This window comes from Drosophila serrata, unplaced genomic scaffold, assembly GCF_035046125.1.
Source record: "Drosophila serrata isolate PLE 108 unplaced genomic scaffold, ASM3504612v1 contig_176, whole genome shotgun sequence".
In the NCBI taxonomy this organism is placed as follows: domain Eukaryota; kingdom Metazoa; phylum Arthropoda; class Insecta; order Diptera; family Drosophilidae; genus Drosophila; species Drosophila serrata.
In genome coordinates, this window is record NW_028257074.1 from 738508 (window position 1) to 765077 (window position 26570).

Here is a 26570-nt window from a genome sequence, read left to right on the forward strand (position 1 = left end):
ATTTATATAAATATATAAATTTATAAATTTTTTATTTTATTAATTAATTAATTTTTTAATTAACATTAACATACAGTAACTAAATTAAATTAAATTTAACTAAATTATCTTCAACCGGAACATTAAACATAATAATATATTTAAATATTTATTATCACAATTACCAGTTGAGCAGATGAAGCCTTGTGTGGTAATATACGAATGAAGCATTAGTTGCTGAACTATCGAAATACAATTTTGCAAAAAGTATTATTTTTATTATAATCTATTTCTAAAAAGGCCATTTCGGGCCCCTTTATTCATTAAAATTTATATAAATATAGTAAGTAATAAATTTTTTATTTTAATAATTAATTAATTTTTTAATAAAAATTAACATACAATAATTACATTTGTCTGTTTTTTGTACACCCCTGCAAGGTCTTTTTAGACCGGAATATATAAACATAATAATATATTTAAATATTTTTTATCACAATTACCAGTTGAGAAGATGAAGCCTTGTGTGGTAATATGCGAATAGAGGATTAGTTGCTGAACTATCGAAATACAACTTAGCAAAAAGTTTTATTTTTAATATTATCCATTTCTAAGCAGGCCCCTGTATTCATTTAAATCTAAGTTTCGTAAAATTAGAATTAAAATTAAAAAAAACACAACAATTTTACAAAAATAAGAAGAATAACTAATTCTTAACTTAAAAACAGAAAAGTTTACAAAATTTAACATGGTTATTTTTTAACCCATATCTTATCTAAAATATATTTTTTAATTCAAGTTTTCGATTTTCAAATTTTAATTTTAATTTTAGCGACAATTCTGCATTCTGACCCACTTTCCGAGGGTATAAGAGACCATATGTAGATTTTTCCGTCACCTCGTAGAGGCTATAATTTTTTAAATCATTAACTGTGTAATACGTAATATGCACAATAAATACAATTATTATTATTACATTAAATTAATAAATAATACTACCGATGTATGGTACGATCGATACTATCGAGACATCGCTTTTAGTTGCGCCTCTGAAAAAGGCGCCAAAACGGGTAGGCACGCAGCTGTAAATAGCATTTCGCGGACACAAACAACAAATTGCGCGTTCAGTTTACACCTCTTTTTGGAACTCGTTTATTTACCGAAAAAGCAAACAGCCAAATACCATGGATGTAGCAGATGCTCAAGTCGGCCAGCTGCGCGTCAAAGACGAGGTGGGCATCCGCGCCCAGAAGCTGTTCCAGGATTTTCTCGAGGAGTTCAAGGAGGACGGCGAGATCAAGTACACGCGGCCGGCGGCCAGTTTGGAGTCGCCCGATCGCTGCACCCTCGAGGTGAGCTTCGAGGATGTGGAGAAGTACGACCAGAACCTGGCGACGGCCATCATCGAAGAGTACTACCACATCTACCCATTCCTGTGCCAATCGGTGTCCAACTATGTCAAGGATCGCATCGGCTTGAAGACCAGCAAGGACTGCTATGTGGCTTTTACGGAGGTGCCCACGCGTCACAAGGTGCGCGATCTGACCACCTCCAAGATCGGCACGCTGATCCGCATTTCCGGCCAGGTGGTGCGCACGCATCCCGTTCATCCCGAGCTCGTTTCGGGCACGTTTATGTGTCTGGACTGCCAGACGGAGATCCGGAATGTCGAGCAGCAGTTTAAGTTCACCAACCCGACCATTTGCCGGAATCCCGTCTGCTCCAATCGTCGTCGCTTCATGCTGGACGTGGAGAAGAGCCTGTTCTTGGACTTCCAGAAGATACGCATCCAGGAGACACAGGCGGAGCTGCCACGGGGCTGCATACCGCGCGCCGTGGAGATTATCCTGCGCTCGGAGCTGGTGGAGACCGTACAGGCCGGTGATCGTTACGACTTCACCGGTACCCTGATTGTCGTCCCAGACGTCAGTGTGCTGGCCACGGCAGGCACCAAGACGGAAACGGGTTCTCGCCACAAGCCCGGCGAGGGCATGGAGGGTGTGACCGGCTTGAAAGCTCTTGGAATGCGTGAGCTTAACTACCGCATGGCCTTCCTCGCTTGCAGCGTTCAGGCCACAACGGCTCGGTTTGGTGGCACGGATCTGCCCATGTCGGAGGTCACCGCAGAGGACATGAAGAAGCAGATGACGGACGCCGAATGGCACAAGATCTACGAGATGTCCAAGGACCGAAATCTGTACCAGAATCTTATCAGCAGCCTCTTTCCATCGATCTATGGAAATGACGAGGTGAAGCGAGGCATACTCCTGCAGCTGTTTGGCGGCGTGGCCAAGACCACTACGGAGAAGACCTCCCTGCGTGGCGATGTCAATGTGTGCATCGTGGGCGACCCGAGTACGGCCAAGTCGCAGTTCCTCAAGCAGGTCTCGGATTTCTCGCCACGTGCTATTTATACCTCCGGCAAGGCCTCATCGGCGGCGGGTCTGACAGCTGCCGTTGTTCGTGACGAGGAGAGCTTCGACTTTGTGATTGAGGCGGGCGCCCTGATGTTGGCAGACAATGGAATCTGCTGTATTGACGAGTTCGATAAGATGGATCAGCGCGACCAGGTGGCCATACACGAGGCCATGGAGCAGCAGACCATTTCGATTGCTCGTGCCGGCGTCCGGGCCACCCTGAATGCCCGCACATCGATTCTAGCCGCCGCCAACCCGATTAACGGTCGCTACGATCGCTCCAAGAGCCTGCAGCAGAATATACAACTCTCGGCACCGATTATGTCCCGCTTTGATCTCTTCTTTATCCTGGTCGACGAGTGCAACGAGGTGGTGGACTATGCCATTGCCCGTAAGATTGTCGATCTGCACTCAAACATTGAGGAGTCCGTGGAGCGGGCCTATACCCGCGAAGAAGTGCTGCGCTATGTGACCTTTGCCCGTCAGTTCAAGCCTGTTATAGGTCAGGAGGCCGGTCGCCTGCTCGTGGAGAACTATGGACACTTGAGGCAACGCGACACAGGCACGGCGGGGCGAAGCACCTGGCGGATTACGGTGCGCCAGCTGGAGTCCATGATACGGCTGAGCGAGGCCATGGCCAAGCTGGAGTGCTCCAATCGTGTGCTCGAACGACACGTCAAGGAGGCCTTCCGGCTGCTCAACAAGTCCATCATCCGCGTGGAACAGCCCGACATCCATTTGGATGATGATCAGGACCAGGCTCTCGATATGGATATCGATGATGGCATTCAGCCAGACCTGGATATGGAGAACAATGGAGCTGCCGCCAATATTGACACCGAGGGTGGGGCCTCTGTTCCGCAAAAGAAGAAGTTCACGCTGTCGTTCGAGGATTACAAGAACCTCTCCACAATGCTGGTGCTGCACATGCGCGGCGAGGAGGCACGCTGCGAGGTGGAAGGCACCGACACCGGCATGAAGCGCAGCGACGTTGTCACTTGGTATCTGGAACAGGTGGCCGAGCAGATCGAGTCCGAGGATGAGCTAATCTCGCGCAAGAACCTCATCGAGAAGCTGATCGATCGCCTGATCTATCATGACCAGGTGATCATTCCCCTCAAGACCAGCTCGCTGAAGCCGCAATCTAAAGGTAAGGGCGACGAGGAGCCGCCGACCGAAGACGATCCGCTGTTGGTGGTGCATCCCAACTACATTGTGGAGTAACATCCGCCACTTTCAATTTTTTTTCCATTATTGTTAGTCCTAAGCCTAGACCTAAGCTAAGAGTCGTCCAAATAAAGGTTAATCTCTAGTTTCTTTCCCTTTTAATTGTACAGAATATGCGTGGCTAGATGATACAAGAAGTCGGAGATGGATGTTCATTTCTACTTCTCAAAGGTGTAGTGCTTGACGCCATCGCCAGGATACTGCTTGGCGGCCACCGGGCGGTACATCTTCTTGTCCTCCAGCCAATAGTACAAGGCCAGGCAGCCGGACATCACGCCGGCAAAGCACAGGAAGTAGTAGGAGTTTTGGTAGCGGGGCTGCTCCGCCTGCGAGTAACGATCCTCGCTGTACAGATCGTGATCCGCTGAAATCTATCAGGAAAATACTGCTTTAGTGACTGCATCAAGAGCTTCTATGCTGTACTCACAGGCTCGTGATGGTTGCGCTTGTGCTCCGGATAGTCCCAGGGATAGTAGCTGTCCTTGGCCTCCACGCCCAGGCCGCCGCCGACTTTTGGATAATCTCCATAGCCCAGGCCGTCGTCCGCATACGGCCTGTACTCCTCCGGCAGCAGATAGTACTTTTTGGCTGCCTCCAGGCGCTCCTTCTCCGTCTTCGGGTACGGGGCGGGCTTGAAGTCCTTGTTCCAACCAGCCACTGGTCAGGCGGAAGGCAGGGGGAGCAATGAAAGGGAGAAACAAAAAACGAGACAAAGTTACGTAAACAAAAACAGAATAAAGCTGACCTTCTCGGGCCCGGTTAGAGGCTTTGCCGATACTTACTGCTGCGCACCGCCTGGCGGGCCAAAGCTGGATTGGCGACACAGAGCTTCTGGGCCAGGCACACGGTTTTCACAAACGCCGACATCGCAGGCTCTCTTCGAAATTCGCAATATTTTCTTCTTACAACAAAGTTGGAGGAGGCGAGAGACAACAGCTGTTGGGCAGCTGTGGATGGTCAGCCACCGATAGTTGTTATCGCCTATCGATGTTTCTGGGAAAATCGTTAGTATTTATTATTGTCAAAGTTAACGCTATATGTGTTACTGAGAAAAGGTTTTAAATTTCTTCTAGTAGATGCCAAACCAACATGATTATCAGTGTTTTTTCGTTGTGTTTATTGAAGTATTTTGAATGGCCTCACCTATCGATAGCGTTGTGCCTATCGGCCCGCTGCTGGTTTTGTTGTTGCGGCGCGAGAAAGTGATCGAGAGCGCGAAAAAGTTGGCCAGAATTTCTTGCTGCTAATAAACAACTAATAAAAGTAACTGGAAAAATGGTGCTACCGCTTCTGCAGCGTTCCTCGCTCCGCTCTGTGCAACAGTTGGCCAAGCCTTGGGCCGCGTCCGCCGGCAGCCAGCGTCTGGTAAGGATTGCACACAAGTGTGTCCCCGTTTCCCCCCGCACCCACACCCGCCGTCGCCTGTGGGCCTTATGTAATGGCTGCTGCTGTCGTTGCACTTCTGCTGGGCAACAAAACCATAAAACTCTTAGCCATTTGTCCTTTAATTAACTTAATTAGTGATACATGATAGGTGGGAATAACAAATAACCGGCGTTTCGTAATCATTATACAATAGAAGCATCCACATCCAGAGAGTGCGCCTGGAAAGTGCACACAAAATCTCCCTTGCTCGCTCCCCCGGGAAGCATATTGAGTGAAACGCTCTTCACTCCAATTAGATTGATTTTTCGCACTCACTCTTCCACACTTTCCAGCTGCTTACTTCTTGAGTCACATGTGAAGCAGCCAAAACAAACAGCGAAAAAAAAACTCACAAAACTCGAGAAACAAGTTGTAATTCGGTGAAAAAAACAAGAAATGTGTGCCGGCAATTGAATTCTAAACCGGTTAATTGCTTATTCATGGCTTTGGCAGCAGCCGACACCTGAAATACTCTCCCTTTTCTGCTCTGATTACCAGGGTCTTGCTCTCATGCTGGTAAGGAGGTGTGTCCGGCACTCGTGATAGTTCCAGTCTGCCGGCTTAGCTCTCAGATAGTGGAAGTCGTTCAGAGATTAAAAAAACGCACTCATTAGAGACACTCAGTGGCAAAAGAATAGCTTTTGCAGGGTTTAAGGTTAATCGGGGGTTTTCAAATTGGCATTTCTTTAATAATTACTTTGATTTATTTTTCTTTGTATACAAATTAACGAATTTATTTTATATTGTATTCAAAATAATGGGAAAAACAATACCTTTTACTCCACAGATAAGAAATTCTTAATAAGATTTCCACAAATATGGCCAGACCCAAGCTGATTAGCCAAGCAAGCACCCCATGCTGGGAAGAGTCGTCGTCGTCACCCCTCCTCTTCCATTTCGCACTTGACAACTCTGCTGAGCAATGATTTTATTTTATTATGTATTTTTTCCTGATATTTCCATCTAGAGCCTCGTTTCGACTCAAGTTTTATTGCCGCTCCGTCGCTTATCGCCTCAGTCACCTCTGAGCAGCAGCCGTGGACGAGTGGTCGTCCTCTGATTTCAGTTATCTCTAGCCTATATCTCTCGCATAATGGTGGGGATCGCATCGGATCTCCCTTTAAAAGCTCACACTCAATTCTGATTATTTTCCTCTCTCTCTCTTTCTCTTTCAGGCCTCCCAGGATTTCCGCGTGGAAAGCGACACCTTTGGCGAGCTAAAGGTGCCCGCGGACAAGTACTATGGCGCCCAGACGATGCGCTCCCAGATCAACTTTCCCATTGGTGGGGCCACCGAGCGGATGCCAGTGAGTGTATAGCCTTTGTTGGCTTACCAAAAAGAAAACCTATATTTAGCTGACTCAGGGCAGTAGCTAGTTTTAGCACCGATAAAACAAATTAACAGGCTTTAAAATGTGTGTTTAAGAGTACAAAATGGGTGCTAAATCTTCTGTATTATCTAAAAGGCATTCAAGTTAAGGCGTCACAAGATTTATTTATTTATGTTATTGCTTCTCAGAGATCAGTTGAGTACATTTCCTTATATGGAAAAGAGAAAGCTAGGTTTCCAAAGAAAAATCCAATACAATTATATTTCCATATTAATTAATCATATTAACTAAATCACATTTTCTTGCTATCCTTAGAAACCCGTGGTCCAGGCTATGGGCATACTGAAGAAGGCCGCCGCCGAGGTGAACAAGGAGTTCGGCCTGGACACCAAGGTGAGCGAAGCCATCTCCAAGGCAGCCGATGATGTGATCTCCGGCAAGCTGTACGATGATCATTTCCCGCTGGTCATCTGGCAGACGGGCTCCGGCACCCAGAGCAACATGAATGTGAACGAGGTGAGCTTTCTCTCTCTTTGCATTCTTCTATTCCTCACTAATAGCCTTTGATTTCGTCCTTTTCAGGTGATTAGCAATCGCGCCATTGAGCTGCTGGGTGGCACTCTGGGCTCCAAGACGCCAGTTCATCCGAACGACCATGTCAACAAGTCGCAGAGCTCCAATGACACCTTCCCCACCGCCATCCACATTTCGGTGGCCCTGGAGCTGAACAATAACCTCAAGCCGGCCATCAAGACGCTGCACGATGCTCTGAAGGCCAAGTCGGAGGAGTTTAAGGACATCATTAAGATCGGTCGCACACACACCATGGACGCCGTACCTTTGACCCTGGGCCAGGAGTTCAGTGGCTATGCCCAGCAGCTGGCCTATGCCCAGGAGCGCATTGATGCCTGCCTGCCGCGCGTCTACGAGCTGGCCCTGGGTGGCACTGCCGTGGGCACTGGTCTGAATACCCGCAAGGGTTTCGCCGAGAAGTGCGCCGCCAAGATTGCCCAACTCACCAACCTGCCCTTCGTGACGGCGCCTAACAAGTTCGAGGCGCTGGCCGCCCGCGACGCCATGGTGGAGGTTCATGGCGTCCTCAACACTATCGCCGTCAGTCTGATGAAGATTGCCAACGATATCCGATTTCTGGGCTCGGGTCCGCGTTGCGGCCTCGGCGAGTTGTCGCTGCCGGAAAACGAGCCCGGTAGCTCCATTATGCCCGGCAAGGTGAATCCCACGCAGTGCGAATCGCTGACCATGCTGTCTGCTCAGGTGATGGGCAACCAGGTGGCGGTGACCATTGGCGGCTCCAACGGCCACTTTGAGCTGAACGTCTTCAAGCCACTGATTGTGTCCAATGTGCTGCGCTCCATCCGACTGCTGTGTAAGTAAATTGAAAGAGAGCGAGACACCCGCTGCTCTCTTTTGAAGAGGGTAGTGGTCACATTGGTTCTCTGTTCTCCAGCTTTGTGCATTCAGTTACTAATTAAACTTCGACTGCTCTTTTCCAGCCGATGGCAGCCGCACCTTCACTGCCAACTGCGTGAACGGCATCCAGGCGAACCGCGAGAACATTGCCAAGATCATGAACGAATCCCTCATGTTGGTGACGGCCCTTAATCCTCATATTGGCTACGACAAGGCCGCCAAGATTGCGAAGACGGCGCACAAGAATGGAACGACCCTCAAGGAGGAAGCCATCAACCTGGGCTACCTCACTGAGCAGCAGTTCAACGAGTGGGTGCGCCCCGAGCAGATGCTGGGACCCAAGTAGGCCCTACGAAGTAGGACTACATTGTCGCCTCACACACTGTATCGAACTCACACACACACTCTGACCCACAACAACTGAATAAAACTGAGAAAATGCTGAAGCACATCGTGGCCACTGTCCAGCCGGGCCATGTCTTTCTGGCCCGGCGTCATTTCTGGGTGGTGGTGGACGTGCGGGCGGAAAAGGTGGGTAGGACACGGCGCTTCTTCCACAAGAACAACAAGAAGAAGGAGGGGGACAAGAACACGTTCCGGCTGGAGAAGGACACCTTCGGGGAGCTAAAGGTGCCGGCGAACAGGCTGTATGGAGCTCAAACAATGCGCTCCAAGATGAACTTCCCCATTGGCGGTTACGCCGAGACCATGCCGGTAGGTAGTAGCACCTGAGCGATAGCAGACACTCCTGATCCTGCTTTTAACTGCCCGCCTAGATGCCCCTGATCCAGGCCATGGGCATACTGAAGAAGGCCTGTGCCGAGGTGAACAGGAACTTTGGCCTGGATCCGCAGATATCCGAAGTGGTGTCCTGTGCCTGCGACGACGTCATATCGGGCAAGTTCTACAGGCAGGGTCACTTTCCGCTGGTCATCTGGCAGACGGGATCCGGCACCCAGAGCAACATGAACGCTAATGAGGTGAGCCGGCGCTTGGGCTAAGCCCAGACTGTGATCATTCCCATGCTCCTTCTTTCCAGGTAATCAGCAACGCTGCCATCCGCATGCTGGGCGGCGAGCTGGGCTCCAAGACACCAGTGCACCCGAACGACCATGTAAACAAGTCGCAGAGCTCCAACGATACATTCCCCACAGCCATACACATCTGCGTGGCCATGGAGCTGAACGAGCGACTTATTCCGTCGGTGATGCACCTGCGAGATGCCCTTAAAGCCAAGTCGAACGAGTTCAAGGACATCATCAAGATCGGACGAACGCATATGATGGACGCCGTGCCGTTGACACTGGGCCAGGAGTTCAGTGGCTTTGCCCAACAGCTGACCTACGGTCTGGACAGGATCACGGGCTGCCTGCCGCGTGTCTACGAGCTGGCCATAGGCGGCACCGCTGTCGGTACTGGGCTGAACACACAAAAGGGCTTCGCCGAGCAGGTGGCCAAGCGAATCGGGGAGCTCACCAGCCTGCCCTTCGTGTCGGCGCCAAACAAGTTCGAGGCGCTGGCCGCTCGCGACGCCATGGTGGAGGTTCATGGCGTCCTCAACACGATCGCAGTCAGTCTGATGAAGATTGCCAACGATATTCGTTTCCTGGGCTCGGGTCCGCGTTGCGGCCTCGGTGAGCTGTCCCTGCCGGAGAACGAACCTGGTAGCTCCATTATGCCTGGCAAAGTGAACCCGACGCAGTGCGAATCGATGACCATGCTGTGTGCACAGGTGATGGGCAACCAGGTGGCGGTGACAATTGGCGGCGCCAACGGCCACTTCCAGCTGAACGTCTTCAAGCCGTTGATTGTGTCCAATGTGCTGCGCTCCATCCGGTTGCTAGGTGAGTAGACCCCATCTCCATTCGCTGCTCAAGCAGCTCAACCCTCTCCTGGACAGGTGACGGTTGCATGTCCTTTAGCAATAACTGTGTGGAGGGGGTTAAGGCCAACAAGGACGTCATCGACAAGATCATGAACGAGTCCTTGATGCTGGTGACGGCCCTCAATCCGCACATTGGATACGACAAGGCCGCCCAGATCGCCAAGACGGCGCACGCGAACAAGACGACGCTGAAGGAGGAGGCCCTCAAGACCGGCATTACCGAGGAGCAGTTCAATGAGTGGGTCGACCCCAGGAAGATGCTGGGACCCAAATAGTCAGAAACTTATCTTGCAGACCTATTAATTCTAAATTTTACGTTTTTAGTAACGTTTAGTAATTTCGGCGGTAAGAAATTGTCAGTTTTCAGTGTGACCACACCAAAGCTTTCATGGCTTGAACTATTAAGGGCTGTCGTTGACCGTATTCTTATTTAATTTTAATGTTTTTAATTGTATTAACGTATTTATAATTTCACTTATGTGAAAACTAATAAATATATAAAATTTTAAAAATTATTTCCAGCTTATAACTTGGTTGAGTTCTTTGCTAAATTCATAACATTGTGGTAACATTGGTCAGTACTGTATGTGGTCACACTGTTCGTACTGGTTTTAAGTGTTTTTCTTTGTTTTTATCACGAAATCCTGCTCTTCGGCGAGCAAAAAAAAAGTGCTTTAAAAATTAAAACCAGCAGCCGTTTTTATATCTGTGTCGAGCACATGTGTTATACAGCCATAAATTAAGTTTGCAGCCAGAGCTGAAAAGCCGATTATCTAACGAAAAATTATCGATGTATTAACGATTCGAAGTTCGAACGCAAGCAAAGCAACCCCAAGTGATTAAGTCAGCCAGCAAGGCAAGTCGGCTTTCGTAAATTATCTGTCCGGACCAACTACTGCTCAAAATCTATTCCCCCTTCTCTTGCCCCCTTGACAATAGAGATAACTTATTTTTCTAAATAGAACCAGAAAACCTTTCGGCTAGGATTGTTCGACAGACCGTTTTGCCTTGCAGCACCCCGCCCCCACCAACCGCTGTCGGCCTTGCAACATCAAATTTGCGACGCAAAAACAAAACACACACACACCGATACACCGCCCGCACACCAGCTGTTTTGTTATCGAGTTATCGATCGCACACATGAGCGACAGTGACCGCGAGGAAAAAGAGGAAGAGCGATAAACGAAAAAAGACCAGAAACGGAATATAAAAGGTGAATTTTTTTAAGTTAAAGGTGAAAATTGATCTTGATGGTCTTTCCTGGGACCATTTGCAGGTCCGGGCGGGCGGAAAGATGTCTGTGAGACTGTTGACCGTGCGACTGATCAAACATGGTCGCTACATTTTGCGCAGCTACTGTAAACGTGACATACACGCCAACATTTTGGACCAAAACCAAGTGAGGACAAGAAGCAAGCGAGGCTTTCCCCTACCCTCCAGCGCCGCCAATGTCGTGCGGGTAAGTTACTGTCGCTCCTGTTGCACAATCAAGCCCTGTTAATCCGCCGTTACCCCCGCCAGACCGCTGCACAGCCGTCGGCAGCAAAGTCAGCGCCCAATCCGGCCACTGTCACGCCCATTGCTCCGCTGCAGAACAGCAATGGCCTGTTCCGCGTCGGCCAGCATGCACGAAAACTCTTCATTGACAACATCCTCAGCCGGGTGACCACCCAGTACTCGGAGGAGCTGCGCCAGCGAGCCACACGCAGGCTCTTCTTCGGCGACTCAGCTCCATTCTTTGCCTTGGTCGGCGTCAGCCTGGCCTCTGGCACGGGGGTGCTGAGCAAAGAGGATGAGCTGGAGGGCGTGTGCTGGGAGATACGCGAGGCGGCCAGTCGCCTGCAGAGCGCCTGGAATCGTGATGGGATCTCCGAGAACCTGGACAGTAAGTTTACCATTGAAAACTTGGATGTTGGGCCCGCCATAGCCAAGGGATGTGCGGCGGTTGTCTACGCGGCCAACTTTAAGAAGGAGGATGCCTCAGCGAACCTTGATGCGAAGGCACTTGAGTCTACACTGGATCCTGCTGCCCCCTTGCCGGTGCCAGCCATGGCCCCCAATAGCTGGACTACCAGGGAGATGATGTCGCCTCTGCAGAACATGTCCCGCTTCGTGCACAACTTTGGCGGCTCCGTGGACAACATATTTCAATATAGCCAGCCCTCGGCGGCGAGTGACTTTGTGGGCGAACTGGAGAAGCAGCAAGAGGAACAGCAGCAGCAGCAGCCAGCGCATAATCTCTTGGCGGAGGCAAGACTTAATCCCTCCACGGACAACTATCCGCTGGCCCTGAAGATGATGTTCAACTATGACATCCAGAGCAACGCCCTGTCCATACTCCGGGCCATGTACAAGGAGACGGTGCCGGCGCGTCAGCGTCGCATGAATCCTGCCGCCGAGGAGTGGGAGCGTCTCTTGCAGAACCAAACCCTAACCCTGCCGCCGCATCCGAACATTGTCTGCATGTTCGGTTTCTTCTGCGACGAGGTAGGCAACTTTCCTGATGGAAATGTCCTGTATCCGGTGGCCCAGCCCCAGAGGATCAATCCGCACGGCTATGGACGAAACATGTCGCTGTATCTGCTGATGAAACGCTACGATCACAGCCTGCGCGGCCTCCTCGACACCCAGGAGCTGAGCACCCGCACCCGGATTCTTTTACTAGCTCAGATGCTTGAGGCCGTCACCCATTTGAGCCGTCATGGCGTCGCCCATCGTGATCTCAAGTCGGACAATGTACTGATCGATCTACAAGACGATGCCTCCGCCGTACTGGTGCTCTCCGATTTCGGCTGCTGCCTGGCGGACAAAATCCACGGCCTGCGTCTGCCCTATGTCTCCCACGACATTGACAAGGGCGGGAATGCAGCGTTGATGGCGCCGGAGATTATCAACATGGTCCCCGGCCCCTTTGCCGTGCTCAACTACGACAAGGCGGATCTGTGGGCATGCGGAGCCCTGGCCTACGAGATCTTTGGCAGCCGCAATCCCTTCTATTCGAACAGCGGTGGCCTTGCCCTGGAGCGCGGAGAGCTGACCCATTCGCTGCGTAACAGCGACTATCGGCCGGAGCAGCTGCCGCCGATGAGCGATGCGTGCCCGCCACTGCTGCAGCAGCTGGTGTACAACATCCTCAATCCCAATCCATCCCGAAGGGTCAGTCCGGACATAGCGGCTAATGTGGTGCAGCTGTTCCTCTGGGCCCCCTCCAAGTGGCTCAAGGCGGGCGGCATGCCCAACAGCTCCGAGGTAAGCAGATTGATAACCAATAGATTTACAAAACTTGACCACAAATTCCCCCTCTCTGGCAGATCCTCCAGTGGCTCCTCTCGCTGACCACCAAGCTGATGTGCGAGGGACGTCCTCAGCTGGACGGAGCATCACCAGTGTCTGCTAGCGGCAGGCGCGCCTACGTTGAATACCTTCTAATCTGCAGTTTCTTGGCACGCGCCCGTCTGCGTCGCATTCGCGGCGCCCTCAACTGGATCCAGAACGCTGTCGCGTTGTAGGTGGAGATGCATCCAGTCATCTACTTGTTACTCTGAGAAAATCAAATGAAAACGCGTGTGATACCAATATATTTTACATATGTATTTATAAAACAATTCAAAATTATCCGTGGAATTTAGTCGTGAAATTTACTCAGCTGCCGCCGCAGCTCGTTTAGTTGATTTAGTTCGTTCAGAAGCAACTGCTCTTCATGGAGCTCATCCGCCAAATCGGTAACTAACTGCTGGCAGCGCTCGGTAACAGCTTCAGCCTCCAAGGACGTCTGCTCAACGTTCGCCATGGAGGTCTCAGATAATTTTTTAATATTGTTGTTCATCTCCTGAAGGATCTGCAGCTTCGAATCCAGAAATTCAACATGCGTATGCATTGCAGAGTTGGGTATTTGATTCTCTACTTAAATTCGTCAATGCTTCTTATGGTATTGTGTTTGATTTATTAAATTAATGCCCAAGAATTAAAATCAGAATTGTTTTCCTTTTTTGCCACGCTAGAGATGGTAAATCTGAAATGCCTGACAAGTGATAACGATAGACCGATAACGGCGGAATATAGCTAAATTTAGCCTTTTACAGTTAAATTTAAAAAAACAGCAATATTATCCTATTTTGGTAAAAAAAAATTATAATATAAAAGCAATTTGATTTATTGGCTAAGTTCCACGCGACTAACGCAGAGTTTGTGGTCGTAAAATGAACAGGTGGCCATGGTGAGCAGGCCATCGCTGTCTTCTGGCCCGCTGGGTGCCCAATCTGCACCATAGCAAATGCTTTTGTGCTCCTCGTAGGCACCCAGCAGTCGTAGCGCCGGCTCTTTGGCATCCAGTTGCACCACACTGAAGTTTGTGTACATGCAGGCGGCCAGGATGAGGTCGGACCGAACGGAATGCGGTTTGAGTCGCCAGATGCCGCCGCCCAGGTTGTGCTCGGCCAGCGTTCGCTTCATGGACCGGGTGTCGAACAGGCGCAGCTGCTCGTCGTAGCTGCCGGTGAGCAGATGGTGCTCGTGCCGCGGATGACTCAGTAGGCAGGTGACGCCCGCCATGTGGGCACGATTCGTCCAGGCCCGCTGCTCCGTGCGCAGGTCGTGGGCCAGCAGAAGCATGTCGTCGCCGCCGCTATACAGTAGATGTGGCGACCAGCGGTCAAAGGCACACGTCCAGGCCTCGAAGCCGTGAGCGGACCAGGAGCGCTGGCGCGTTAGCCCGCCGTTGGGTGAGTATGCGAAGAGATTCAGGCCGCCCTTGGAATCGGAAATGGCCAGCTGAACGTGCTCCTTCTCCTCCTCCAGCTGCCGCCAGTCCAGTGCCAAGGCCAGTGGTTGCTCTTCTCCCTCCGCCTCCTTGAGCGACAGACACGTGCGTTTCCTGAGCTGCTTTTCGGCAGCGTCAAACTCGTACACCTCTAGTTCACCCACGGAGTTAACGGTGGCCAGCTGGGCTCCACAGTCGCTGCTCCAAGCTGGCAGCCACCTCATGTCCAGTATGGCAGCAGTTTCGATGCACTGCAGCCGCTCCAGCGTAGTTTCCTTTCCCTCCCCGAACTGATACAAGTACACACGGCCCTTGCGCGGACGCGGCCCTGACTGCCCCTCGGTGGCTTCTCCTTCTGCCTGGACCAGCTGGTAGGTGCCGCAGGCAAAGTATCCCGACTCCAGGCCATCTTGAGACAGCCACTCAACGGAATCCGCTGAGTATTCCGTATCTTCGCTGTGCAATGTTGTGAACAGCGCCATTGCCGGTGTTATCGATAACAGAACGAATATTCGATGACAGCACCAGGGCTGATTCATGGTGCCGCTATGCAAGGTGCTGCTCTTTTGATTTTATCATCTCTAGGCGTTTGTTTCTGGGAGAGCGAAGCAGTCCTTAAAACAGATCTGCTCCAACCCAACATTTAGTTCCAACCTGAACATATCCATAAAATAACCCAAACATCGATTTTATCTTATTAGATTTATTTGTTATTTTCGTTTTTTTTGTTTTGCTAATTTAAAAAATTAATAGTTATTACATACAACTACTTAGTGCTCTGTTTACGCGCTACATATTCTGGATTAGGTTTAGTTGATCTCGTCACTCGCTTACCCCTCTAGTTTTGCTGCATGGCCTGCGATCCGGGTTCCAACTTCATCCTCGATTTGTAAGGGATCTCATTAGAGGGTTGGGGTCACTCTTGGGGGGCGTCACAGTACCCTGGAGACTGGCTTACACACAATAATAGCAGCAGCTATTGCACCTGACTCATTCATCTGCTCTAGCTTTTTACATTCTCTAACACCGACGAAGGCAATGGCCTCGTCGACATACATTTAAAACAAGTTAAAAAAATCCTCTTAATCATAACTATAGACAATCGATTCGTGCAGATATCTTCTTCTCCTTCTCCTCCTTTTTCTCTTTGTGCAATCTGTCCTTCGCCTCCTATAGGCCACCATCGTTTAGACAGCTCTCCGCCTAGCGACTGGTGGCGTTGTGACGCCGCCGCGTTCCTCATTTGGTCTTCATGACGATGATCGGCTCGAGTATTTTCAGCATGTCGTTGTTCTCGGGCGCACCGGTTCCATTGCCGCCGCCAGAACCAGCTGCACCCGTTGCCGACGCTGCCGTGGATGTCACTGCCGCTGCTGCTCCGGCTGCTGTGCTGGCATAGTCCTTAACCACTTGCAGCTTGCTGAATCCCTGATGGGGCTGCTGGTGCTGACTGATGGACACCAGGCGGTGCTGGTGCTGCTGCTGCTGTTGATTCAACACAATCGCCTCGTGATGAGAGTGCTGCTGCTGGGCCAACTGTTGCAGCTCGTGCTGTTGCAGCTGCAGCGGCGGCAGCTCATTGGAGCCATCGCCATCATCCAGTTGGGAGTCCGTCTTCACCACGGTCACAAAGCCACCGCTGCCGCCGCCACCTCTATCGCTGCCCGTGGCCGTGCCCGGTTCGCTTTCATACAACTGTTCCGTGCTCGTGTCCTCGTCGTCGTCGTCGTCCTCCTCGGTTTTTGCCCGGAACTCGGCGCTGGTGGCACTGCTGCTCCTCGGCGTGTGACTCCGCATACGACGCATGCGCGCATACTCCGCCTGCTTGGATAAGCGCTCCTTACGCTCCTCCGTGTTCTCGGTGGCACGGATTTGGGCCCGCTTCAGGCGCGCCCGCTCACTGAGCTTCTGAAGTCGCGTTGCCCGCTGCTCAGGGGTCTCATTGGCCCGCACCGCTCGCTGATGGGCAGCCATCTTGTCCAGCCGTAGGCGCTTCTCCTCCTCCGTCTCGTATTTGTTCGCACCACTGCGTCGCGGCGTCACTGGAGTCCGGCTGTCGCCATCGGCCGTGGAATGTACATGTATCTGGCCGTGATTCTGCTGCTGTTGCTGCGTTGGCTGGGAGAGGGGCCTGCCCCTCCGCGGGGTGTTCGTGGCCAGCTGTGGAGCCGCCAGCATCTGATTAAGCTCCTGCTCTAGGAGACTGTTCACCTTCAGCTGTTCCTCGTGGGCCAGCGGATGCTTTCGCGGCCTGCCCCTGCCCGGCGTAGTGGTCACAATATGTTGCTGTTGCTGCTGTGGTTGTTGCTGCTGCTGCTGCTCCTGTTGCTGCTGTTGCCCCAGTCCGGCGGTCACAGTTAGTGTAGGATTCGTGGTCGTGGCCAGTATGTTGTACTGCCCCCCGGTGGGGCTGTTGGCGCCACTGGCATTGGCAAAGTGGACCGGTGTAAAAGGTGGTGGCACCGCATTCGGTCCTATCCCGATCTGGAAGCCATTGTGGTACATCGGATAGTAGGTAGTGGTGGCGCCCGTTGCCGTTGTTCCAGCCGCCGTCGTCGTCGCCGTGGTGCTGCCGCTGGCCGTGTTGCCCGCCGGAAAGGTGGCCAAGTAGGGGAATTGGTTGTACAGCGGTGTTGTCGTCGTCGTTGCTGCCTTTAGCAGCTTCTGATGATCGCCTGTGGTCACAATAACCTTGGTCTCGCTGTGGCCCAGACTAACAGACCCGCTGTTATCGTTGCCTCCCGAACCCGGAGCATCGTTGTCCGACTGTAAAAGGGATAAGGAAAGAGAAAGAGAAAGGAAGAGAGAGAAAGAAAGAGAGAGAGAGAGAGGAAAGGCATTGGGTGAGTTGGTTCAGGTTCTAGTTCTATGTATTAGATGCTTAGCCACAACTTAAGCTTACTTTTACCTGATATTTAAGGTTCTACATTTTATATACTTTAAACTCATTTATTCAATTTCATATATTCACCTGAATCAGAGCTGCCCCATACAAACACCGGCTACCCTTTCTTCTGCCAACTTCATCTTTGTTTTGGTCAATATAAGCCTTCATCCTGGGAAACTTCTATCTTTTGTAGACTATATTTTTGATTTCTTGCTAGCCTGCTACATCTGATGATCAAGTTTCATGTGATTCTGTGACGAAAGGCTTTCCTTACCGGTGACATTTATTTTGAACATGAAAGGAAACTAACTTTGGGATCCCGAAGCTTTTATACCCTTGAAGTTTGGGAATTAAACTGTTACAAATTGGGTTTGCCTTACACAAATATGTCAAAATACCACTAGATTAAAAATTTCTGATCCTAAACCTGACAATATAACCATGTCATAATAAGATTGTTTGTTTTGTGTTAGTTCTAGAGACTGCATTAAATATGGTTATTTTTGTTTTGTTTAAAAGGAAAAGAGATACAGGGAACACACACAACACACTTCATTAAATAAAATTCGTTGCTTTTCAAAGCGAATAAATATAAACGTTTTTCTTTGTATCTTAATTATTTTCTTTCATATTTTGCTTGGTTTTTACAAGGCTACATTTATCTACACTCTAGAAACTAGTTGGTTAAGTTATTATAATTAACAAAAAGGATAAACCAGAGTGAGGAGAAGGGAAAATTCTCCTTCGTTTGAGAAACAAGGCTGAGCAGGCACTCTTCCTTCACTTCCTTTTACATATGTATATTCTGTCTGTTTCAATTATCAATCCAGCAGTTGAGTTCGCCAACTGCAAGGAATAATATTTGAATGTTCTTTTCTTTGAGGTTTTTTTATTTTTTGGAAAATTTCATAGATTACCAGAGAGAGGAGAGAAAGAGCTTAACTGGCGCATCCAGAGCAACTTTGTGCTACTTTTCATTGGCTCTCTGCAACTGGAGAATCAGAGAGAAGAATCAACATGTATCGGGTGTTGTCAGAGGTTGCCTCTTAATAGGGAAGTATATCGAAGGGAAAAAAATCTGCGATATGATAAATCGCACAATATCATATCGAAAATATCTACAACTTTAAACAAATTATTATGATGTGTGTGTGCGGTGTGTGTTGGGTTAGACCCCGCCGCTAAAGGAGACTGTGTGCTCTACTCTCTTTTCAGATACCCGATCCCTTTTTCTTCTGTCGTTGCATACGCACCTGAAGTTCCTGCTTCTTGGCGGAATATTTGTGCGGATAGAGCTCCAACTGACCGCCGGCTCCTGTGGTCGCGATGCTAAAATGCGGCACATGCGCCTGCAGAAGCTTGGTGGCTGTGCCGCCTCCTTTGCCGGCGCCGCCGTCATCGCCATAAATTTGCTGGACAAAAATGCTACCGGGCTCGGTGCCTTCGAGCAGAGCGGCAGTCACCTGTTGCTGCTGACCGGCGGCGATGGTGTATCGCTGCTGCTGCTGCTGCAACTGTTGCTGGCTTATCTGGTTCTGCTGCTGCTGGGAAGTCAGGGGCTCCTGCTTGAGCTGCATGGGCCCGCGCAGGGATCCGGGTGTAAGGAACATGCCCTGGCCCATGTACTCCACTCCAGCCAGGGCCTGATGCTGCTGATAAGCGGCAGCAGTGACCAGATGCTGTTGCTGTTGATCCTCGGCCGTGGGCTGGGGCGTGCCAGCTCCTCCTCCGTTGTCCGATGTCGACGCCTGGTTTAGATTGATAGTGTGTTCGTTAGTACAATTGGCTGCCGCCGCTGCGGCTGCCGCTGCTGCAACAGCCAGCACCTGCTGCTGCTGTTGCTGCTGCTGCTGATGCTGCTGCTGGTGGTGCTGATGGTGCTGGTGCAGCTCCGTTGACGAGGAGGAGGACGACGTCGGCGTTGTGATTAGCACCGACGACGATCCACCGCCGCCGCCGCCACTGTGCACCACATGCTTCAGTACCTTCTTCTTTTCTCTGACCTTTTTGGCGTAGTCGTTCAGCTTTCTCAGTCTTTCCTTCCGCTCCTCCGGCGACTCATTGGCGATGCGCTGTCGCGCCCTGGCCGCCATCTCGGCCAGTCGCAGCTTGCGCTGATCGGACGTCTCGCTGGCCCGATACATGCGCATTCTTTCGGCCAGCTTGGCCAGACGCTTGGCCCGCTGCTCGGACGACTCCATAGCGCGGCGCAGGCGCTGCCTGGCCGCATTCCGCACCAACCTCATTGCCCGCTCAATCTCTGACTCGTTTTGTCGCCGCTGCCTATTGGCCTCGGCGTTACGTATCAAACGCTTTCGGTACTCCTCTTCACTTTCGCGCTGTCGCCGCTCGCGCATCCTTTCAGCATTTCTGGCCAGGCGGCGCTGGCGTGCCTCGGGGCTCTCGTTCCAGCGCTGCTGGTGTGTCGTGGAGGTGCCGGTAATGGAAGCTGAGCTGGCGCTAACGCTGCTCGGTGGTCCCAACGGTGTGGCTGTCGTTGCCTGTTGCACTTGCACTTGCTGCACCTGCTGCTGTTGTTGTTGCTTTAGAGTGGCGTGGGTGCCGTAGCCGGCGGGCAGAGTGAGCTGCAACTGCTGATGCTGGAACTGCAGCTGTTCCTGCTGCTGCTGGAGATGATGCTGCTGCTGTTGGAACTGATGATGCTGTACGTGCTGTTGCTGCTGCTGCTGTTGTTGCTGGAGCTGCAACTGTTGCTGGTGATGCGTGGATAGGGGTACCAACAGCGCTGAGGGATGCTCGATGAGAAGGCGTGTATTGGGTCCATTGATGGCCAGCACATGGGTCGCGTATTGCTGCTGCTGCTGCTGTTGGTGGTGGTCAAGTGTGGGCTCTATTTTTATCCCATTGGGATCTGGTTCCATTATTCGTCAAAGCCTAAACAACAATCGAAATTGTCGTCTGCGGGTTCAGGTCAACAGGGTTGTTTTGTTTGTTCTTGTTTCTTGTTTCTTGCCCGTTGTGGCTGCTCTTCCCTAGCTTGTTCTTGTTCTTGCCGCCGCTTCGCTGATCGCCACAGGCGCTTCGATGGCATCTAATGGCCGAAACGGATCTGTCCGCTACCCGCGCTCCTCGTCGCTCTTTCTGTTTGTTTTGTTTTGGGGCCGTTTCCGAATTGGCGGCGGCGCCTGGTAGTTATATAAAGAAATATGTGTGTGCTGGCTGGCTGCGCTGCGCTCTCTCCACCGCTTGCGCCGTCTCTCCCAGTTCGCTTGCTGGGTCCGCAAAGTCTCTTTTTGTTACAATTGCGATGGCCTCTCCTTAGCGGCGATCGGTTTTTGCTTGTGCTTGTAATGGAACCGAGTCCCGGATCCACTTATCCACTTTGTTCCTTTTTCTTTAATTTCTTTTTCCTGCTTCTTATTCTTCTTCTTGCTCGATTGTAAGCGACAATTGGCGCCGCTGCTGCGCTCTGCCAGTGCTTCCAATCGATTTTTCACATGATTATACACACATACACACACACAGTAAAATCAGCTCCGACACATACACGCACACCTGCACACCGCCAACACATACAAGCGCGAAGCTTACGTGTGTGCGTGGTTTTTTCCGCTCCTATTTTTGCCTTTCGCACAAAGATCTTTGTTGTATTTGCTTTCCTCTTCTTTCGCCAAAGTTTTGCATTCATTAATGGCCCCCAATCATTTGGTGGCGCCGCTCCAAGCCGTGCTCCTGATCGGGGTGCGCAATGTGAAGAAGAAGAAGATGCGAGCTTTGGCTGCCGGGACTGGGGATGTCGGCATCGCCTCACATATAAATCCGCCACACATCAGCGGCCGCCGCGCTTGTTTTGGTAACCAGCGCCATCAAATAAGAGCCGCCTGCTGCTCACCGTGATGTGTCCAACGAGTTAGGTGGGGGCAAAAACGCGCTAAATTTCCGGCAATACGCGCAGGCAAATATTGCGCCGTCAACAAACACACATTAAAAAATAACCAAAAAAGTGTGTATGTATATATTGCTGCGTCTGCTTGTCGTCTACTTTTCGATTACCCGGGAGAGAAACTTGTATCGATATGAAAAGTATCGTAAAAACTATCTGGGTGTATGCGATACTTTTTCCTTGCAGTAAGAGCAAAACATAAAATGCACCCCCTGTCCATACTAAAGTATCGTTTGGATACGTTCTGTTATCATTAAGATATGTTGTGATTACTTTAGATTAGAATAAAACGCATTAAATAACCCCAGGTTTGTTTATTATGCTCTTGACCACAGCTAAGATTCCTACCTTACTCATCAAAGTTATTCACCTCCACCCCTTTGTATAACAAATTATAATAGTATTGATGATTACACATATCGATATCAGGATACGATTTTTTCAGAGATATTTAAATAAAAAACTTTATTTTCTTAAAATCATATATTTCGATATATATTATCCATACTACTCCAGTTTCCAGCCTAACAACGCTCTACTTTAACAATGTGTCCGTCCCACTCTTGGAGCTGATGTTGGAAAATAGCGTCAATCGGTATCGCATCTTACCGATAGCACCGTCAATGTTTTTGCAACTCTGTGCTCAGCCCATCTCTAGTTGAAATCATATGACTCCCAATCGATACAGAAAGAAAAAAAGTTGAATTTTCACCGTCGTTTCGCTTCGAACTCCACGCCTTTCGCCACACAATTCGCGCAACTCGAGGAGCGAGTGCAGCAGCCAAAAAGCGACAAGTAACCGCAGCAGAAAGCAGGCACTTTGTCACTCGCCGTCTTGGTTTTTTTTTCTCTCCACCCACTCTGTGCGTCTGTGTTTGTGTGCGTGTGTCAAAATGAATAGCTCGGGATTCATGTTCAACATCGATAATGGCTATCTGGAGGGTCTGTGCCGCGGTTTCAAGTGCGGCATCCTGAAGCAGGCGGATTACCTGAATCTGGTGCAATGCGAGACCTTGGAGGGTGAGTACCGTTTCCCTGCCCCAATGGCCCGGAGGGGGGCTGCTTCTCCTACTCCACACAGTCCCCCACACGCACACGCCCGCACGGTCACATGACCAGGCCGATAACAGCAGCGTGCGTTTGTGTGTATGCACTGCTGTTATGCCTGCGTATGTGTGTGTGTAAGCTTGTCTTGTGATTTGTTGACGTTTTTTCGCAGTTTTTTAACTGAGAATATTCTTAAAAACCTTGATAACTATGATAATACCAGCCTGTGCCTTGAAACATAAACATTATGGGTATAACAAAGAGCAGGTGGAAAGACTTTTCACTTGTTTTTCGGAGCATGCATAATATGATTCTTAATAAGTTTTTTTTTTGAATGAAAGGTTCTTAAAAGCCTTGTTTTGAGTTGATTTTGAGATATTTCAAGCAGATTTAACAAAATTGTTTAGTGTGATTCGACTTCTTTCAGTAAAAATAGTAACTTAATATTTTTAAAAGTTTTAAACAGACTATTACCCTTAAGAACGCACTTTTTTTTACAAATAAATACAATATTTAAGTTTTTTCCGCTCTTTAATCTTCAAAAACCCTAAAAAATAGTTTTAAAAAGTTTACTTTAGAAATAAACATGAAATTTAAAGTTTTATTCCGCTCTGACTTCAATAAATGTATTATTAACCCTTCCATTCTTTTGCAGATCTAAAACTGCACTTGCAGGGCACGGACTATGGCAGCTTCTTGGCCAACGAACCCTCACCGCTGTCCGTCTCCGTCATCGACGACAAGCTGCGCGAGAAGTTGGTAATTGAGTTCCAGCACATGCGCAACCATGCCGTCGAGCCGCTGTCCAACTTCCTGGACTTTATCACCTACGGCTACATGATCGATAACATCATTCTGCTGATCACTGGCACGCTGCACCAGCGTCCCATTTCGGAGCTGATACCCAAATGCCATCCCCTGGGCAGTTTCGAGCAGATGGAGGCCATCCATGTGGCGTCGACGCCCGCGGAGCTGTACAACGCAGTGCTGGTGGACACACCGCTGGCTCCCTTCTTCGTTGACTGCATTTCGGAGCAGGATCTGGACGAGATGAACATTGAGATCATCCGTAACACGCTCTACAAGGCGTATTTGGAGGCTTTCTATAACTTCTGCAAGAACATGGGCGGCGCCACCGCCGATGTTATGTGCGAGATCTTGGCTGTAAGTTATATTTTCTTTCATTTTACGTCCCCTCTTATTAATGTGCCTTATATCTCCTTACCTTTGCAGTTCGAGGCCGATCGTCGTGCTATTATCATCACCATCAACTCCTTTGGCACGGAGCTGTCCAAGGATGACCGTGCCAAGCTGTATCCCAACTGCGGCAAGATGTACCCCGATGGCCTGGCCGCCCTCGCTCGGGCCGATGACTACGAGCAGGTGAAGACCGTGGCCGAGTATTATGCGGAGTATGCTGCCCTGTTCGATGGCTCTGGCAACAATCCCGGAGACAAGACGCTGGAGGACAAGTTCTTTGAGCACGAGGTGAAGCTGAACGTGTACGCCTTCTTGCAGCAGTTCCACTTTGGTGTCTTCTATGCGTATCTCAAGCTCAAGGAGCAGGAGTGCCGCAACATTGTCTGGATCGCCGAGTGCGTCGCCCAGAAGCATCGCGCCAAAATCGACAACTACATACCCATCTTCTAAGTGCAGTGGCTCCCAAATAATTATTATACGTGTTTTTTTTCTCCTGCCTTTCGAGATGTTGTTTTTTTTTTTCTATTCGTTCGTCCCCCCTCCCATACCCTTGTTATGCAATTGTTTAATGTATATTATATATTATGATACGCTGTATGTGGTTTTGTTACGAGTATTATTATAATTTTATCAAGTGTTCAAAGTGTCCTCCGTTTTCTCCGCCACTCTCTCCCCGATTGGCCTCGCTATATTATATATATATATGTGTATTCGGGAGATATCTATCGTGTTTGTGTACATATGTATAATTATAAATGATCGAAAAGAACGAAAGCAGTTCAAATTGATTGTAGAAAAGAAAGGAAAGCATCAGCGCCCATATGTTAACTACTATATAGAACAAATGCATACCTATACAGCAACAAACAACATAAAAAACATAAAAACCACATATGTGAATGATAAATCAATTATTAAAACATGTTTTCAAACATTCCCTTAAACAAGGCATTCTTTTTTAAATTACTTTTGTTCTCCCAATGAGTCAGGAAAGTGAGTCAGAAAGGTTTATCAAGAAAAAAGAGCTTCGCTTCATATTTTATCAAATTATTCGTGAATTTATACATATCGAACAAAAAAGTTGTCTCTTTTTGATTATTTTGATCCGATATAGTAAACATTTTTAAAATTGAATTATATATACAAATTTTCTTCAAATATAGATACTTCTACTAAGCGAGGCAGTTGGACTTTGTAGAAACCCGAAATAACCTTTCTAAACATTAACCGTCTCGCTTTTGAAGTAAATTATAACCACTTTCTTGTTTTGTTTCTCTGTTTTTATTTTGCATAATTTAATTCCAAATTGAATATGTTGCTTTTTTGTTGGTGAATCGGTGGTATGTCTTTTGGATGCTTCTTCATTAGCCAAAGCCAGAAATGTCAATCGATTGGACAAATAATAATCAAGAGTCGTCGTCGTCGTTATAGGGTTATATAAATACTGGATAAAAGGCGTCGAAACAGGTTTTTCGTTGGCGTAGAAAGCTTTTCCCTATTACATCCACAACAGACAGGGCCACAGCCTCTATTTTATCATAAACTTGGAATAATCTACGGTCTGTGGAGTAGAAAAGCGAACTAAATTAAGCATCTGTAGTCAATATTCTTGAAAGAAGCTTCAACCAGCCATATATATCAAGGTTATTTAATTTATTAGATTTCTTCTGCCCCTTGCGGGTATTATAGCTTCAGTCAGAAGCTTCTAACGCAGTGAAGGAGTCATTTCCGACCCCATAAATCATATATATTCTTGATCAGCATCAACAGGCGAATCTTTCTAGCTATATCCGACCAAAACAATTTTTTTTCAGGAATTTCCCATTTTCTGAAAAAAAGGAAAGGGGTTACATCATTAAAATTTACTAAAATCGGTCAAAAATTCACATTTTAAATGGAGTATGCAGTTTTATTGAGCTGCTAAAAATAAACATAAGGACGCTTTCCGAATTAAAATTAATGCATTTTTGACTTAGTTATGAAATTGTTAAATTTTGATTTGTCGAAAAATTTCATATAAAAATATTGTTAATATCGGTATTAAAATGGTAATGTACCTTCAGTCAGAAGCTCAAAAGAAAGTGAAGGAGCCATTTCCGACCCCATAAACCTTTGGCAGTTTTATTGAGCCGCTAAAAATAAACATAATGACGTTTTGCGAATTAAAATTAATGCATTTTTGACTAAGTTATGAATTTTTTAAATTTTGATTCGTCGTATATAGAAATACAGTTAATATCGACTAAAAAATGGTAATGAACCTTCAGTCAGAAGCTCAAAAGCAAGTGAAGGAGCCATTAAATTAACACTCCTTCACTTATTTTTAAGCTTCTGACTGAAGGTCCATTACCATTTTAATACCGATATTAACAATATTTTTATATGAAATTTTTCGACAAATCAAAATTTAAAAATCTCATAACTCAGCCAAAAACGCATTAATTTGAATTCGGCAGGCGGCAGAATGTTAATTTTTAGCAGGTGAACAAAACTGCATACTCCATTTAAAATGCGAATTTTTTGCCGATTTTTGCAAATTTTCATGATGTAACCCCTTTCCTTTTTTCCGAAAAAAGGGAAATTTCTGAAAAAAATTTTTTTCGGCCGGATAAAGCTAGAAAGAAAGGCCTGTATATGCTGATCAAGAATATATATGATTTATGGGGTCGGAAATTGCTCCTTCAGTTATTTTTAAGCTTCTGACTGAAGGTCCATTACCATTTTAATACCGATATTAACAATATTTTTATATAAAATTTTTCGACAAATCAAAATTTAAAAATCTCATAACTCAGCCAAAAACGCATTAATTTCAATTCGGAAAGCGGCAGTATGTTAATTTTTAGCAGGTTAACAAAACTGCATACTCCATTTAAAATGTGAATTTTTTGCCGATTTTTGCAAATTTTCATGATGTAACCCCTTTCCTTTTTTCCGAAAAAAGGGAAATTTCTGAAAAAAATTTTTTTCGGCCGGATAAAGCTAGAAAGAAAGGCCTGTATATGCTGATCAAGAATATATATGATTTATGGGGTCGGAAATTGCTCCTTCAGTTATTTTTAAGCTTCTGACTGAAGG

At 48.3% G+C, this 26570-nt stretch overlaps 8 protein-coding genes across 16 annotated transcripts; 5 read left to right on the forward strand and 3 right to left on the reverse strand.

Moving 5' to 3' along the window:
* The first annotated feature begins 1028 nt into the window (after window positions 1–1028).
* Window positions 1029–3708, forward strand: Mcm6 (minichromosome maintenance 6). Its single transcript, XM_020951775.2, has one exon. The coding sequence runs from the start codon at window positions 1164–1166 to the stop codon at window positions 3618–3620; it is 2457 nt and encodes an 818-aa protein (XP_020807434.1). The 5' UTR covers window positions 1029–1163; the 3' UTR covers window positions 3621–3708.
* ND-ASHI (NADH:ubiquinone oxidoreductase subunit ASHI) lies at window positions 3705–4551 on the reverse strand. Its single transcript, XM_020951779.2, has 3 exons — window positions 4406–4551; window positions 4051–4280; window positions 3705–3994 (listed from the first exon to the last, which is right to left on the reverse strand). Exons 1-3 carry the CDS (start codon window positions 4488–4490, stop codon window positions 3782–3784), a joined length of 528 nt encoding a protein of 175 aa, XP_020807438.1. The 5' UTR covers window positions 4491–4551; the 3' UTR covers window positions 3705–3781.
* A 67-nt stretch (window positions 4552–4618) lies between these two features.
* Window positions 4619–8259, forward strand: Fum1 (Fumarase 1). Of its 3 annotated transcripts, none has more exons than XM_086827605.1 (6): window positions 5198–5564; window positions 5836–6144; window positions 6224–6355; window positions 6695–6895; window positions 6962–7766; window positions 7894–8259. In XM_086827605.1, exons 2-6 carry the CDS (start codon window positions 6142–6144, stop codon window positions 8154–8156), a joined length of 1404 nt encoding a protein of 467 aa, XP_086683731.1. In that variant the 5' UTR covers window positions 5198–5564; window positions 5836–6141; the 3' UTR covers window positions 8157–8259. The 3 variants fall into 3 exon arrangements, with proteins under 3 accessions (XP_020807436.1, XP_086683731.1, XP_020807437.1); XM_020951778.2 differs by lacking the exon at window positions 5198–5564 and adding an exon at window positions 5597–5703; XM_020951777.2 differs by lacking the exons at window positions 5198–5564; window positions 5836–6144 and adding an exon at window positions 4619–4988.
* On the forward strand, window positions 8249–11090 carry LOC110183493 (putative fumarate hydratase, mitochondrial). Its single transcript, XM_020951776.2, has 5 exons — window positions 8249–8524; window positions 8587–8790; window positions 8850–9654; window positions 9711–10908; window positions 10972–11090. Exons 1-4 carry the CDS (start codon window positions 8249–8251, stop codon window positions 9968–9970), a joined length of 1545 nt encoding a protein of 514 aa, XP_020807435.2. The 3' UTR covers window positions 9971–10908; window positions 10972–11090.
* Window positions 10260–13310, forward strand: Pink1 (PTEN-induced putative kinase 1). The gene is made up of 5 exons (XM_086827604.1): window positions 10260–10551; window positions 10658–10908; window positions 10972–11154; window positions 11217–12944; window positions 13007–13310. The coding sequence occupies exons 3-5, from the start codon at window positions 10990–10992 to the stop codon at window positions 13202–13204; spliced, it is 2091 nt and encodes a 696-aa protein (XP_086683730.1). The 5' UTR covers window positions 10260–10551; window positions 10658–10908; window positions 10972–10989; the 3' UTR covers window positions 13205–13310.
* Window positions 13311–13806: 496 nt separating this feature from the next.
* On the reverse strand, window positions 13807–14982 carry LOC110183538 (diphthine methyltransferase). Its single transcript, XM_020951838.2, has one exon. The coding sequence runs from the start codon at window positions 14934–14936 to the stop codon at window positions 13848–13850; it is 1089 nt and encodes a 362-aa protein (XP_020807497.2). The 5' UTR covers window positions 14937–14982; the 3' UTR covers window positions 13807–13847.
* A 159-nt stretch (window positions 14983–15141) lies between these two features.
* Window positions 15142–21347, reverse strand: LOC110183550 (uncharacterized). Of its 6 annotated transcripts, none has more exons than XM_020951847.2 (3): window positions 19345–21306; window positions 18595–19089; window positions 15142–17220 (listed from the first exon to the last, which is right to left on the reverse strand). In XM_020951847.2, the coding sequence occupies exons 1-3, from the start codon at window positions 20221–20223 to the stop codon at window positions 15694–15696; spliced, it is 2901 nt and encodes a 966-aa protein (XP_020807506.2). In that variant the 5' UTR covers window positions 20224–21306; the 3' UTR covers window positions 15142–15693. The 6 variants fall into 6 exon arrangements, 5 of the variants coding, with proteins under 5 accessions (XP_020807506.2, XP_086683732.1, XP_020807509.2 ...); XM_086827606.1 differs by lacking the exon at window positions 19345–21306 and adding an exon at window positions 17426–17592 and having other exon boundaries at window positions 18595–18728; XM_020951850.2 differs by lacking the exons at window positions 18595–19089; window positions 19345–21306 and adding exons at window positions 17426–17562; window positions 17616–17754.
* A 112-nt stretch (window positions 21348–21459) lies between these two features.
* VhaAC39-1 (V-type proton ATPase subunit VhaAC39-1) lies at window positions 21460–24436 on the forward strand. 2 transcript variants are annotated; one of them, XM_086827607.1, is made up of 4 exons: window positions 21460–21553; window positions 21762–22265; window positions 22948–23456; window positions 23526–24436. In XM_086827607.1, exons 2-4 carry the CDS (start codon window positions 22139–22141, stop codon window positions 23940–23942), a joined length of 1053 nt encoding a protein of 350 aa, XP_086683733.1. In that variant the 5' UTR covers window positions 21460–21553; window positions 21762–22138; the 3' UTR covers window positions 23943–24436. The 2 variants fall into 2 exon arrangements, with proteins under 2 accessions (XP_086683733.1, XP_020807510.1); XM_020951851.2 differs by lacking the exon at window positions 21460–21553 and having other exon boundaries at window positions 21645–22265.
* Window positions 24437–26570: the final 2134 nt, after the last annotated feature.

Excerpts from the sequence above, each read along its gene's own strand:
- Mcm6 (XM_020951775.2), top strand. The coding sequence starts at position 1,164 with ATGGATGTAGCAGATGCTCAAGTCGGCCAGCTGCGCGTCAAAGACGAG.
- ND-ASHI (XM_020951779.2), bottom strand. The coding sequence starts at position 4,490 with ATGTCGGCGTTTGTGAAAACCGTGTGCCTGGCCCAGAAGCTCTGTGTC. Across the intron at positions 4,281-4,405 it reads CCGCCAGGCGGTGCGCAGCA|TGGCTGGTTGGAACAAGGAC; the intron begins GTAAGTATCGGC and ends CCGCCTGACCAG. Across the intron at positions 3,995-4,050 it reads AGCGCAACCATCACGAGCCT|ATTTCAGCGGATCACGATCT; the intron begins GTGAGTACAGCA and ends TTTTCCTGATAG.
- Fum1 (XM_020951777.2), top strand. The coding sequence starts at position 4,899 with ATGGTGCTACCGCTTCTGCAGCGTTCCTCGCTCCGCTCTGTGCAACAG. Across the intron at positions 4,989-6,223 it reads CCGCCGGCAGCCAGCGTCTG|GCCTCCCAGGATTTCCGCGT; the intron begins GTAAGGATTGCA and ends TTTCTCTTTCAG. Across the intron at positions 6,896-6,961 it reads GCAACATGAATGTGAACGAG|GTGATTAGCAATCGCGCCAT; the intron begins GTGAGCTTTCTC and ends CGTCCTTTTCAG.
- LOC110183493 (XM_020951776.2), top strand. The coding sequence starts at position 8,249 with ATGCTGAAGCACATCGTGGCCACTGTCCAGCCGGGCCATGTCTTTCTG. Across the intron at positions 8,525-8,586 it reads GTTACGCCGAGACCATGCCG|ATGCCCCTGATCCAGGCCAT; the intron begins GTAGGTAGTAGC and ends CTGCCCGCCTAG. Across the intron at positions 9,655-9,710 it reads GCGCTCCATCCGGTTGCTAG|GTGACGGTTGCATGTCCTTT; the intron begins GTGAGTAGACCC and ends TCTCCTGGACAG.
- Pink1 (XM_086827604.1), top strand. The coding sequence starts at position 10,990 with ATGTCTGTGAGACTGTTGACCGTGCGACTGATCAAACATGGTCGCTAC. Across the intron at positions 11,155-11,216 it reads GCGCCGCCAATGTCGTGCGG|ACCGCTGCACAGCCGTCGGC; the intron begins GTAAGTTACTGT and ends TACCCCCGCCAG. Across the intron at positions 12,945-13,006 it reads GCATGCCCAACAGCTCCGAG|ATCCTCCAGTGGCTCCTCTC; the intron begins GTAAGCAGATTG and ends CCTCTCTGGCAG.
- LOC110183538 (XM_020951838.2), bottom strand. The coding sequence starts at position 14,936 with ATGGCGCTGTTCACAACATTGCACAGCGAAGATACGGAATACTCAGCG.
- LOC110183550 (XM_020951846.2), bottom strand. The coding sequence starts at position 20,223 with ATGGAACCAGATCCCAATGGGATAAAAATAGAGCCCACACTTGACCAC. Across the intron at positions 17,221-18,594 it reads CCAAGAAGCAGGAACTTCAG|TCGGACAACGATGCTCCGGG; the intron begins GTGCGTATGCAA and ends TCCCTTTTACAG.
- VhaAC39-1 (XM_086827607.1), top strand. The coding sequence starts at position 22,139 with ATGAATAGCTCGGGATTCATGTTCAACATCGATAATGGCTATCTGGAG. Across the intron at positions 22,266-22,947 it reads GCAATGCGAGACCTTGGAGG|ATCTAAAACTGCACTTGCAG; the intron begins GTGAGTACCGTT and ends ATTCTTTTGCAG. Across the intron at positions 23,457-23,525 it reads TTATGTGCGAGATCTTGGCT|TTCGAGGCCGATCGTCGTGC; the intron begins GTAAGTTATATT and ends TTACCTTTGCAG.